At 38.4% G+C, this 13474-nt stretch overlaps 1 protein-coding gene across 1 annotated transcript in view; it reads left to right on the forward strand.

Annotated features, from left to right (window-relative positions):
- The window catches only part of ttll5 (tubulin tyrosine ligase-like family, member 5), a 43785-nt gene extending 36876 nt beyond the window's left edge, over positions 1–6909 (forward strand). The window contains exon 29 of the mRNA XM_063184004.1: positions 6657–6909. Coding sequence (XP_063040074.1) covers positions 6657–6909 — 253 coding nt within the window. The remainder of the gene's footprint in view (positions 1–6656) is intronic.
- Positions 6910–13474: the final 6565 nt, after the last annotated feature.

A 13474-nucleotide genomic window follows, 5' to 3' on the forward strand; every position in this document is an offset into this window, starting at 1 on the left:
TGACTAATGGGTTGTCAGGGGGTTATATAAGCAAAAATAAAGTTGCCACTCGTTAACACCAACGAACTGACAAGATATGAGACTGGGCCCACCACCTATTATACAAGTCACTGATCTTGTGGGTAGACGCACAGTAGTTCTGTGGGGTGGGCGGTTGGGGGGGGATTTTAAATGTTTAAAACACCAAAATCTATTTTAAGCCAAGAATGTAACTTTATTTTGTGTTTAATAAAAAGAGATAAAAAAAAACATTATACAAGTCACATACTCATACGACTCAAAAACATGACTATACATGTGTAATACAATAAATCTGCCTTTGGCTGAATGTATTTATATGTATTATATCTTAAAGAGTAAGCTAGTATATGGATAATATATGTGCAATGATGTGTGCAATGATGCTTGTGCATTCTATATTTACTGTATGTATGCTAACTAACTGGACATCTTATTTCCCTTGGGATTAATACATGATACCAAAGATTCGGTAACACTTTATAATAAGTACCCCTTTTTAGGCATTACTTAAGGGTTAGTTAAGCCTTATTTTACCATTAGTTAACCCTTAGTGAATCACGAGTTAATCATTATGTAAGCATTATTTCTCATTTCCTAACTATTATCTATTACCGTTGGTAAATGGTTAGTGTGTGCTGATATAACGGTTCGCTAAGCAAAGTTAAGCCTTAAATAAGCCTTATTTTAACAATAGTTAACCCTTAGTAAATAACGAGTTAGTCGTTATGCATGTGTTATTCCTCATTTCTTAACTATTATCTACTACCATTAGTAAATGGTTAGTGTGTGCTGATGTAACGGTTCGCTAGGCAAGGTTAAACCTTAGTTAAGCCTTATTTTTAACATTAATTAACCCTTAGTGAATCACGAGTAAGTCGTTATGTATGTGTTATTTCTCATTTCTTAACCATTAACTAATACCGTTAGTAAATGGTTAGTGTGTGCTGATGTAACTACTCGCTAAACAAAATTAAGCATTAGTTAACCCTTAGTGAATCACGAGTCAGTCATTATGTATTTCTGTGAAATGATTAAGTACTGTTAATTAATCATTCGTCTATGGTGATTTAACCTTCTGATAAGCATTAGTAAACCATCATTAAAATGTCTGATAACCCACCTTTAAACCCACATTATCTCTTTGTTGTCTCCTACCACCTAACCATTAACAAGTACTATTAGGCATGTATGGTAACGGTTTGTAAACTCCGTCTTATTTAACCCTTTTGTAATGGTTAGTGTGTGATGACTGGTAGCATGGCAAACAGTAGGCCTAGGCCTAAGTTGAGGCTCATGTGACTGCCCCTCATGGATGTTTCTGGACATTAACAAATGACTTGTTAAGCGTTGCTTATGCATTATCAAGGAATTACGAACCATTACTTAAGTATATCTGGGGAACTGATCTAAAGTGAAAACCTGTTATGGCTTTACAACACATTAACGAATGACTTGATAAGCATTGCTTATGCATTACCAAGAAGTTTCAACGCAATAATAACGCATATCTGGGGAACTTTTTAAGTGAAAACCTATCCATACTTTCCAAAACATTAACAAATGACTTGATAAGCATTGCTTGTGCACTATCAAGGATGTATAACCCATTACTTAAGTATAGTATCTGGGGAACTGATCTAAAGTGAAAACCTTTCCATGCTTTCCATAACGTTAACAAATGACTTGATAAGCATTGCTTATGCATTACCAAGAAGTCACAACTCATTACTAACGCATATCTGGGGAACTTTTTAAGTGAAAATCTCACCATGCTTTCCAAAACATTAACAAATGACTTGATAAGCATTGCTTATGCATTATCAATGATTTATAACCAGTTACTTAAGTATATCTGGAGAACTTATCTAAAGTGAAAACCTGTTATGGCTTTACAACACATTAACGAATGACTTGATAAGCATTGCTTATGCATTACCAAGAAGTTTCAACGCATTACTAACGCATATCTGGGGAACTTTTTAAGTGAAAACATTTCCATGCTTTCCAAAACACTAACAAAGGACTTGGTAAGCATTGCTTATGCATTATCAAGGATTTATAACCCATCACTTAGGTATATCTGGGGAACTGTTCTAAAGTGAAAACCTTTCCATGCTTTCCGAAACGTTAACAAATGACTTGATAAGCATTGCGTAAGCATTATCAAGAAGTTTCAACGCATTAATAACTCATATCTGGGGAACTTTTTCTGTGAAAATCTTTCCATTCTTTCCAAAACATTAACAAATGACTTGATAAACATTGCTTATGCATTATCAAGGAGTTACAACTCATTACTTAAGTATATCTGGGGAACTGATCTAAAGTGAAAACCTTTCCATGGTTTACAAAACGTTAACAAATGACTTGATAAGCATTGCTTATGCATTATCGAGAAGTTTCAACGCATTACTAACGCATATCTGGGGAACTTTTTCAGTGAAAATCTTTCCATGCTATCCAAAACATTAACAAATGACTTCATAAGCATTGCTTATGCTTTTATCAAGGATTTAAAACCCATTAGGCCTACTTAACACATTGAATACCGGCGTTGCTCACGGAATTATGTCGTAGAATACCAGCGTTCTAAGCCCTTTTTTACGTTTTTTTGTAGACTCACAGCTTATTATGTGATAGGGCCACTGAAATATGTTATGACTCGTTTGAAAGTGGAGACGCTGCCCTCTTAGTAGGTGAAAACTGTGTGTCTCTACGAGCTTTTATTGCCGAGTAAACCCACGCTAAACCGAAGTGGGTATCCATGGAATTCAGCTACAATCGGAGATATTGAGGTTTTTGTGAAGGGTGCGCTTCTTCAGAATGTGACGAGTTTGAAAGGGGATGAGTTGGTTTTAATCACAATTTGGTGCAAGGTTAGCTCTGACACACATCTTCCTGCACGCCAAGACACACCTCCTGCTCTAAACCACTACGACACCGGCAATCAATGCCCTTCGAAATCCACGTTTTTCACACAGACTGAACACAAGCTCTTTGCACACATGCAGAAGGTCGGACATTTGCTAAAATAGTTCCCGATGACTCCCGAAATAATAGCCCAACATTGACAACAAATCCCAATGATATGATGCTTAGATGTAGCCCATCCGATCCATATGTAGCCATCTATGCTAGCTTCTGGCTTTTCACATACAGGAAGACAGTTCAACATAGGGGTGAATAATCAAATAAACTTATCTGGTTGGCGATCAAACTTCTAAATCGGAGCGCATTACTCCAATTACAATTCGGGTGCCATTTTGATCCAAGGAGCTGGTAAAGGTCTAGGTAGCAAGCCCAGAAAGTTCAAGATACTCCTGGCACGATATACAATGGTCTCTGTGTTTACCTATTGCGTGAAGTCAGACACAATACACGCTACCGATCGTAGGCTACTAGGGAAACAACATAGCACGATTCACGAATACGGCAGCACACCTCCTGCTCTGTCACACTACGACACCAGCAATCGATGCCCTTTGAAATCCCCGTTTTTCACGTGGACTGATCACAAACTCTTTGCACACATGCAGAGGGTGAGACATTTGCTAAAATAGCTCCCGATGACTCCCGAAATAATAGCCCAACATTGACAACAAATCCAAATGATATGATGCTTAGATGTAGCCTAGCCCATCCGATCCGAATAATATGCGTGGCAGATGGACACTCCCAACTGAGATCGCTCCCGGACGTATAGTCCCAGGTGTTTCTATCACTCCCGGACGTGTAGTCCCACCCGGATCGATAGTCTGGCTAGTGGGAGCGAGCCGACAGGGGAGCGTCCTGCGTTGGGAGCGACAATCAGGGAATCATGATATGTAGCCATGCTAGCTTCTGGCTTCTCACATACAGGCAGACACAGAAACTTATCTTTTTGGCGATCAAACGTCCAAATCGGAGCGCATTACTGCAATCACATATCGGGTGCCATTTGGATCCAAGGATCTGGTAAAGGTCTAGCAAGTCCAGAAAGTTCAAGATACTCCAGGCACTATACAATGGTGTTTACCTATTGCGTGAAGTCAGAGACAACACATGCTACAGTGACCGTACTAGGGAAATCAATGCAGGCAGCGCGATAGGCGACATGGGTTGGCATCCAGACATCTTGGTAAGTTAAATTAAAATATCCAAATCATAACACTTAAACATCATAACAATCAAACAACTTTGGACTGCAAATGTTGTCATTTATGTCCATCACAGAGCTACCAAAATCACATATATTGTCCATTGAAGGGTGTAGATTCAAAATATGATATTTAAATGCAAAAACGTATTTTTGCGTTTTGGTATACAACGCATGGGCGTGAAAAACGCATTATTACGTCGTCGGTACTCAATGTGTTAAGTAGGCCTATATCTGGGGAACTTCTCTGAAGTGAAAACCTTTCCATGCTTTCCAAAACATTAACAAATGACTCGATAAGCATTGCTTATGCATTATCAAGGAGTTACAACTCATTACTTAAGTATATCTGGGGAACTGATCTAAAGTGAAAACCTTTCCATGGTTTACAAAACGTTAACAAATGATTTGTTAGGCATTGCTTATGCATTAACAAGAAGTTACAACTCACTACTTGCGCATATCTGGGGAACTTTTAAATTGAAAACCTTTCCATGCTTTACAAAACGTTAACAAATGACTTGTTAAGCATTGCTTACGCATTATCAAGGAGTTACAACTCATTACTTAAGTATATCTGGGGAACTGATCTAAAGTGAAAACCTTTCCATGCTTTACAAAACGTTAACAAATGATTTGTTAGGCATTTCTTATGCATTATCAAGAAGTTACAACCCACTACTTGCGCATATCTGGGGAACTTTTGAAGTGAAAACCTTTCCATGCTTTCCAAAACGTTAACAAATGACTTGTTAAGCATTGCTTATGCATTATCAAGGAGTTACAACTCATTACTTAAGTATATCTGGGGAACTGATCTAAAGTGAAAACCTTTCCATGCTTTACAAATCGTTAACAAATGATTTGTTAGGCATTGCTTATGCATTAACAAGAAGTTACAACTCACTACTTGCGCATATCTGGGGAACTTTTAAAGTGAAAACCTTTCCATGCTTTCCAAAACGTTAACAAATGACTCAATAAGCATTGCTTATGCATTATCAAGGAGTTACAACTCATTACTTAAGTATATCTGGGGAACTGATCTAAAGTGAAAACCTTTCCATGGTTTACAAAACGTTAACAAATGATTTGTTAGGCATTGCTTATGCATTAACAAGAAGTTACAACTCACTACTTGCGCATATCTGGGGAACTTTTAAATTGAAAACCTTTCCATGCTTTCCAAAACGTTAACAAATGACTTGTTAAGCATTGCTTACGCATTATCAAGGAGTTACAACTCATTACTTAAGTATATCTGGGGAACTGATCTAAAGTGAAAACCTTTCCATGCTTTACAAAACGTTAACAAATGATTTGTTAGGCATTTCTTATGCATTATCGAGAAGTTCCAACTCACTACTTGCGCATATCTGGGGAACTTTTGAAGTGAAAACCTTTCCATGCTTTCCAAAACGTTAACAAATGACTTGTTAAGCATTGCTTATGCATTATCAAGGAGTTACAACTCATTACTTAAGTATATCTGGGGAACTGATCTAAAGTGAAAACCTTTCCATGCTTTACAAAACGTTAACAAATGATTTGTTAGGCATTGCTTATGCATTAACAAGAAGTTACAACTCACTACTTGCGCATATCTGGGGAACTTTTAAAGTGAAAACCTTTCCATGCTTTCCAAAACGTTAACAAATGACTTGTTAAGCATTGCTTATGCATTATCAAGGAGTTACAACTCATTACTTAAGTATATCTGGGGAACTGATCTAAAGTGAAAACCTTTCCATGCTTTACAAAACGTTAACAAATGATTTGTTAGGCATTGCTTATGCATTAACAAGAAGTAACAACTCACTACTTGCGCATATCTGGGGAGCTTTTAAAGTGAAAACCTTTCCATGCTTTCCAAAACGTTAACAAATGACTTGTTAAGCATTGCTTATGCATTATCAAGGAGTTACAACTCATTACTTAAGTATATCTGGGGAACTGATCTAAAGTGAAAACCTTTCCATGCTTTACAAATCGTTAACAAATGATTTGTTAGGCATTGCTTATGCATTAACAAGAAGTTACAACTCACTACTTGCGCATATCTGGGGAACTTTTAAAGTGAAAACCTTTCCATGCTTTCCAAAACGTTAACAAATGACTTGATAAGCATTGCTTATGATGAAATAACACATACATAACGACTTACTCGTGATTCACTAAGGGTTAATTAAAGTTAAAAATAAGGCTTAACTAAGGTTGAACTTTGCTTAGCGAACCGTTACATCAGCACACACTAACCATTTACTAACGGTAGTAGATAATAGTTAGGAAATGAGAAATAATGCTTACATAATGATTAACTCGTGATTCACTAAGGGTTAACTAATGGTAAAATAAGGCTTAACTAACCCTTAAGTAATGCCTAAAAAGGGGTACTTATTATAAAGTGTTACCAAAGATTCTTACATTCTAATTCATTTAGACTCTCTCTGATGATACTCTACACAACTCTTCTATTTATTGCTATGTTATGTTTCCACAGTGCGAGGAGCGCTCAGGACCATACGAGTCGAGTGGGAGGTCCTGGTCACAGTGAGGTGGGTGTGGGTGTAGGTGTGGGTGGTGTTAAAAGCCCCGCGGGGAGCGCTCTGCTGCCCCGAGATGCGTCTCCCGCCCCCAGCTACCAGCTCCACTTCGCCATCCAGCAGCTGCAGCAGCAGAGACGCAGACCAGGACAGTTCCTCACGCAGAGCCACAACCGACACCAGGTGCGTACGCAAGATGGAAACCAATAAGTATTGTCCCTCAATGGAGGAATAAGCTTAACCTGGCGACGCCATCCATTTACTCCACCCAAAGATTTTGGCTCCGCACATCGTCTGGCAAAAGCCTGGAGCTTTCAGTGTTTAACCAATCAGCAAACAGATGAGAGTGGTGACGTAGAACTCACCCGCAAGCTCCGTTACTGATTGGTTAAGGTAACTATATTCACACTTTCGTTTAGTGATTTGTGTGCTTTTGCGGCGCTATAACGTAACAGGCATGCTAATAAAGCACAGTATGGGTTTTAATTTGAGTTTGGAACTCCAATTAATTTCAATGATAGAGACAGATCAGACCATCTCCCACCGTCCACGGAAACGGATTCCTCATGGCTTTTGCCAGACTGATTGAGTCAACAGTCGGCTTTTCGCCCAGGCTAGAATAAGCTACCAGTTGCTACAAGAGCAGGGTGAAGACTCATCTCTTCCGAGAGAGCTTCCCTATACTGTATAACATAACTAACTCAACTCATCTCTAATCATGGGTACTAACCTGAACTACATTTCATAGGTCCTCCATTATTTTTCCATTTTCTATTCGACATTACCGGTACTTGTATACTAGCAAAATTATTTCTCAAGCCACACACACTCGCATTCAAATACAATCTGCGTTTTCTTTTTAATGTCAAACTTTATCCCATTCATGTTGTGTTCAAGGGTGTGTTAGATTATTTTGTGTATTTCTCCCAAATGTTCTATACAAACATTTATTTTCCCATCTCCGCAGGTCTGACGGCGTGTAGCTGACTCTGGCATTCTGGGACTTCAGAGACATGGCCATGGATATTGCAGAGGTTTTGATACATTTTGTTGCCACATCACAACACGGTCTGATAACACCGTCACCGTTACTGTTTGTTGAGGTCAGCTCAGAAGACTCTGTATAGAAAACACAGTGTAGTGGATTGGTTAAAGGGGTATGCCACTATTTTGGGGCTTAATACAGTTAAAATAGTTGGCCAGGGTATATAAAGGTGGTAAAGTGTCTTATTTTTCATGTTAAGCGTTGTCTTGCTTTAAGACAAGTTAAAAGAGGGAATATGTCGCTAAGCTAGTGAAAGTCAATGGATCCGTGTAGCATTGTAGCATGCTACACGGATCCATTGACTTTCACTAGCTTAGCGACATGCTCCCTCTTTTAACTTGTCTTAAAGCAAGACAACGGCTTACATGAAAAATAAGACACTTTACCACCTTTATAAACCCCAGCCAACTATTTTAACTGTATTAGGCCCCAAAATAGTGGCATACCCCTTTAAGATCAACAATCGAACGACTGATCGAATGTGTCTTCTTTTGTGTGTGTGTGTTTTTAAGGAAATCAAAAGACTGAGCCAAAATTCAGATTTTTTTATTTTGCCTGTTACCTTTGGCAGTATGAAGCTTTACCACAAGGTGGCTGGTGGTGGGGTAGCCATTGGTTGTATGGTGCTGCTTATGTAATGGATTGGATGTGGGGCACCAATGGAAACCTGCTGTATACTGAAACAAACCTGTGCAAGCGTGTGCTGAACAAGAATGTGTAAAACACAGAACTGTGACCAAACGGCGCTAGTCAAAGTGCTACTCAAAGGACTATACTTGAAATAATTGATGTTATTGTCAACAACACTGTGGTTATTGAAGTGCTAGACTTTTATTGTGGGGAAATGTGGTGTCGACTGTTTTTCGGCATCAGTATTTTGTTGTATAAATTCAGAGGACCATGCACACAAATAAAACGAATGTGGTTATTTTATATGCATTTTGTTTGTTGTAATTGATGAAACTAAAGCGAGGACTATGAGAACAGCAGTTTTTTTTGTTCCTGCAGCTCAGGGGTGGGGAACCTTTTTCATTCGAGGGGCCACTTCAAATTCATCCAAGGGCCGTAAAAGTCCTCCGAGGGCCGTACTATGAACACAAACCAGGATTTCCCCCTGCACTTTAGGCCTATATTGAAGGCAGCCACCTTTAAAACAGACCCCACCTTTTCTATGTCCCCTGAATATTAGTTAATTGTATTGCAAATGTATTTTCTAAGATTCCTTTACAAAATATGTCATATTTCATGAGAAGCTACATACCGTAACATTAAAACTATATTGGGGGCTGGATAAAACAGCCGCAAGAGCCGCAAAACGAGACATAGGTTCCCCACCCCTGCTGTAGCTGGTCTGTGATGGATCAAAAGAATTGAATATGTCACTGGCATGAAAAGCGCTAAATAAACTGAACTCATTATTCCTAATATATCCAAAGTAAAATAAAAGTCAAAGCAGAAAGCCGTGAAATCCCAACAGGGAAACGCCAACTCCCATTGTCATTGTGACACAGCACTCCACAGCACACAAGTGCGCACTGCACACAACGAAATTGCGTTCATGCCTCACCCGTGCTAGGGAGCAGCCCTTGTGGCGCCCCAAGGTGGTGTGTCATGTGGAGAGCAATCAGAAAAGCATTTTAATTAAACATTTTACATCTTAACAGAGCTGATGAATACAAAAAAGACGCCACTGGACTCATTTAATATTTTTGGTCACAATTAAGAGTTTATTTAATTCTCTCAATGTTCCTTAAAAGTACAAATACATTCGAAAAATAGTCTTTAATGGTGCATTGCACAGCACCTCTGAACGAGAGGGATATGGACAAGAATGCAGTCTAACATTGCAAGAGGAAATAAGAAAACACAGACATTTATTTTATTGGGTGGGGGGCGCACCACACCCCAATCCTTCAGCTCAGCGTAAGAGGACAGTAGAACATTTCTTGAGCATTAACATGGGTTGTAGTAGCCTATTACTGCAGATGGGCACATCGATGGGCCTATTCACTCTGAAAACACTCAACTACATCATAACAGCATTGCTATGACAATGCAGATAGTCGTAAGTAACAGATTAAGACTTTATAATTACCATTTTGGTGACAATAAGGTTATATCAGAGGCTCTGCACTAAGGGGTTAATGTTTTATAAGGAATTTATCCTGTTTTCATGATGTTTTCATGTTCGGTCTCCTAACCCCCTTAACTTTTAAGGAGACACCTGGAGATACTTTCATAGTATAGCCCCAGTTGACTTCCTACTGTATTACAACAGCTAACAAATACAACACTTATGCAGAGGGCTGTCTGCCATGCCCATGAACTGTCTGTGATGTTGTGTCCGTGGCGCGCTACGACTGCTGTATGATTACAGTCCCAAAACCTCTCGCCGTTTAAGTTCAGTATAGTAAAATAGGAGAATATAGAAATTCAGTCAATGCCTTGCATTAAATTATCAACACTTTGCATTACAAAACAATGGTTTCAGATAAAGATATGTGCACAGATGGTTGTTGTTTTTTTGGTGTAAACTGAAAAGTTACAGGTTTTCATAGGTGTACAGTTTAATATAACAGCTTTTACACTGCTCGTCGAAATGCTGCAAGGTGTTCCATGAGAGTACAATGGAACTCGTTCAGCATTTACACTTGAGGGTCAAAGATGTCCAACATGACACTGTCCTTCAGTGCTTCGGATGCTTTTGCTTACTGTAACTGTGAAAAACATGACATTTCAAAACAATTTTTTGAAAAGTGACTGCATGAAAGCCAAGCAAAAAAAATAATTTAAAAAAAATCTCTTTTTTTTGCATTTACAGTAAGCAAAAGTATCCGTTGCACTGAAGGACATGTTGGACGTCTTTGACCCTTGAACTCATCGCAGTGGGTTGCAGCAAATGGACACAACAATACTGAAAAAAAGAATACTGGAAAATAGAATACTGAAAACATTTGGAACTGTAGTAGAACTCAACAGCAGCTTCAGTAGAAGCAATACAATATACTGACCTAACGCAGTGTAACGGGTCCCCCAGGGCAATACCATATCTTAACTTCACATGTTGCATTCATGTTTTTTTTTTTTTTTTTTTAAATCTTTGGTCAGTGTGCTTCTGCTACAATACACTATACTGGTAGTCTGACGACTAAACGTTACATTACACATGAAAATGTTCAAAACAGAACACTGAAAGAAATATGTACCAGGTCATACATGTCATTAATTATGTCATTAAACGTAAAAATGCTTTATCAAATATCAAATATACATACAGAGATAAAATAAAGGGAGTGTAATGCACACTGTATAATGATCCAAGAGAATCACGGGGCTGTGCTTTTATGCAGCTCATTGTTATACATTGAAGGGGTATGCCACTATTTTGGGGCATATACAGTTAAAATCGTTGGCTGGGGTTTATAAAGGTGGTAAAGTGTCTTATTTTTCATGTTAAGCGTTGTCTTGCTTTAAGACAAGTTAAAAGAGGGAGTATGTAGCTAAGCTAGTGAAAGTCAATGGATCACTGTAGCATGTAGCATGCTACATGGATGCATTGACTTTCACTAGCTTAGCGACATGCTCCCTCTTTTAACTTGTCTTAAAGCAAGACAACGGCTTACATGAAAAATAAGACACTTTACCACCTTTATAAACCCCGGCCAACGATTTTAACTGTATGAAGCCCCAAAATAGTGGCATACCCCTTTAATGCAGCTCCACTTCTCTGTCCCTTTATTGACTTCAGCGTCCCAGTGACACAACATACATTTTCATCTGCCATGTACTCGTGTAGTATTTTTGTCCAAGTGTACGACGTACGTACTGTAACTTCCCAAAACCGCATAGTCTCCGGACATAACTAACATTCTTATTTTGCTGCTTTCTCTTACATTCATTTCAACACTCGAAGTTGTTCTTGACACGTGCCAAAGCAAACTTCACCAAAAGTCCCCAACCCTCCTGCTAATCACGCTCAAATGCATTAAGATTTAAATGTGTGGAGAATTCAACTCTTATTAGTTTCGAATCTATGTTATGATCGCAATCCTATAGCTACTGTTACAGCGACTGAAAATACGCAGCCATTGATAAAGACTACACATACAAAAATATGTACCGTTGAGTAGCGCGATATTATTACGTTCCTTCCAGCTGACAACAATGGAGGTTATATAGCCTGTGTCATTTAGTTGCTCTCTATATAATGCAACATATTGACAATAACAGCTTTCAATAGAATGACGTATAATGTGATATTGTCCCATTTTTGGAAATAAGCTTATTTTACACCTCCGCTTGAGTTAAATAGTAGGGTTTTACCGTTCTCCTTTACTTTCGGAAGTTCTCTGGGAATGGCAGAGCAAATTTTACCCCCAAGCTAGCAGTTAACATTGAGTCCTATGAGACCAGCTGGCGGCTAACTGGTCTCATAGGACTCAATGTTAACTGCTAGCTTGGAGGCAAAATTTGCACTGCCATACCCAGAGAACGGTTGAAAGTATAGGAGAACGGTAAAACCCAATAAATTAACTCAAGCGGACGTGTAAAATAAGCTTATTTCCAAAAATGGGACAATATCACTTAAACTCTTGAAATGCCATACTGTAAGTGTGTCTGTACAATACAAAATTGTTATGTGACAATCATCATTTCCATTCCTTAGTCAACAAACACTTAATCCAACATTTCGATACGGGAATAGAAAACACTACAGCATAAGTAACCTCTCAGCTCAGTTTACACAAATACAAAAAAAATAATAATAAAGCACTTAACATTAATGGTCTTTTAAGTTTTCAAAATCCCATATAAAAATAATTCTGGTGTAATAGAAAAGATTAAATATATCCAGCACCTTTCTTTGTTCTATTTAGATTCGATTCAGGTTTTCCTTTCCAGCACATATTTTAATTACGTTCAAGTTCAATTAATTCAATTTTGTTTCTTTAAATAACAAAGCCAACATTACAGGGATCAGTACCTGTTTTTTGGGGGTTTTACAATTACATCATTCTCTGTCCTGGTTTAGATTCTTTTATAGACTTAGACAATACATTTCTTAATTTGTACGTTTGATATGTTTTTAATGTCTTAAACTATTTTTTTTTTTTGAAGTAGCCTTTATGTACTGTATATTTGGTATGAGCTCATAAATATCCACTGTGTTTACAGTCAGCCTGGCATCATGGCATGGCGTGTAAATACAACGCCGATTTGAACCATCTATCGCATGTGTGCACCACGATTTTGCATGTTTCCTCTTGCTCTACACCGCAATGGGACAGGTTAGAGTTAGGGGTAGTTTTGGTCAGGGCACAGTTTTGCCGCTTTAACAACAGAAATTCTCTGTCAAGCCAGAAAAGCAATTTACCTCACGCAAGCCTGATCACGTGACAAAACAACTTTTCTGCGCCGTTGCCTTCCCATGACTTAACAAGATGAATGCATTGCGGTTGCACCAACACGCGTTGTCATGATGCCAGACTGTCACAGTGATCTGCATTATTGTCGCTTTCATGTGAACAAAGACTAACGACTATACGTAAACAGATCAAAATAATAATCCCTTTGACCATAGTCTTTCCGCATCACTGCTCTAACAACAGAAGCAGTTTTTCAGTTAAAGTGTTCCAGATTATATCCCTGTAAAATCTAAGATATACAGTCTGGCTTAGTCAGAGTTTTTTTTCCTTCTTTTTTTGTCTTTGGCTCATCTCTTCTCCTCAC

Source organism: Engraulis encrasicolus, chromosome 19 (assembly GCF_034702125.1).
Source record: "Engraulis encrasicolus isolate BLACKSEA-1 chromosome 19, IST_EnEncr_1.0, whole genome shotgun sequence".
NCBI lineage: Eukaryota > Metazoa > Chordata > Actinopteri > Clupeiformes > Engraulidae > Engraulis > Engraulis encrasicolus.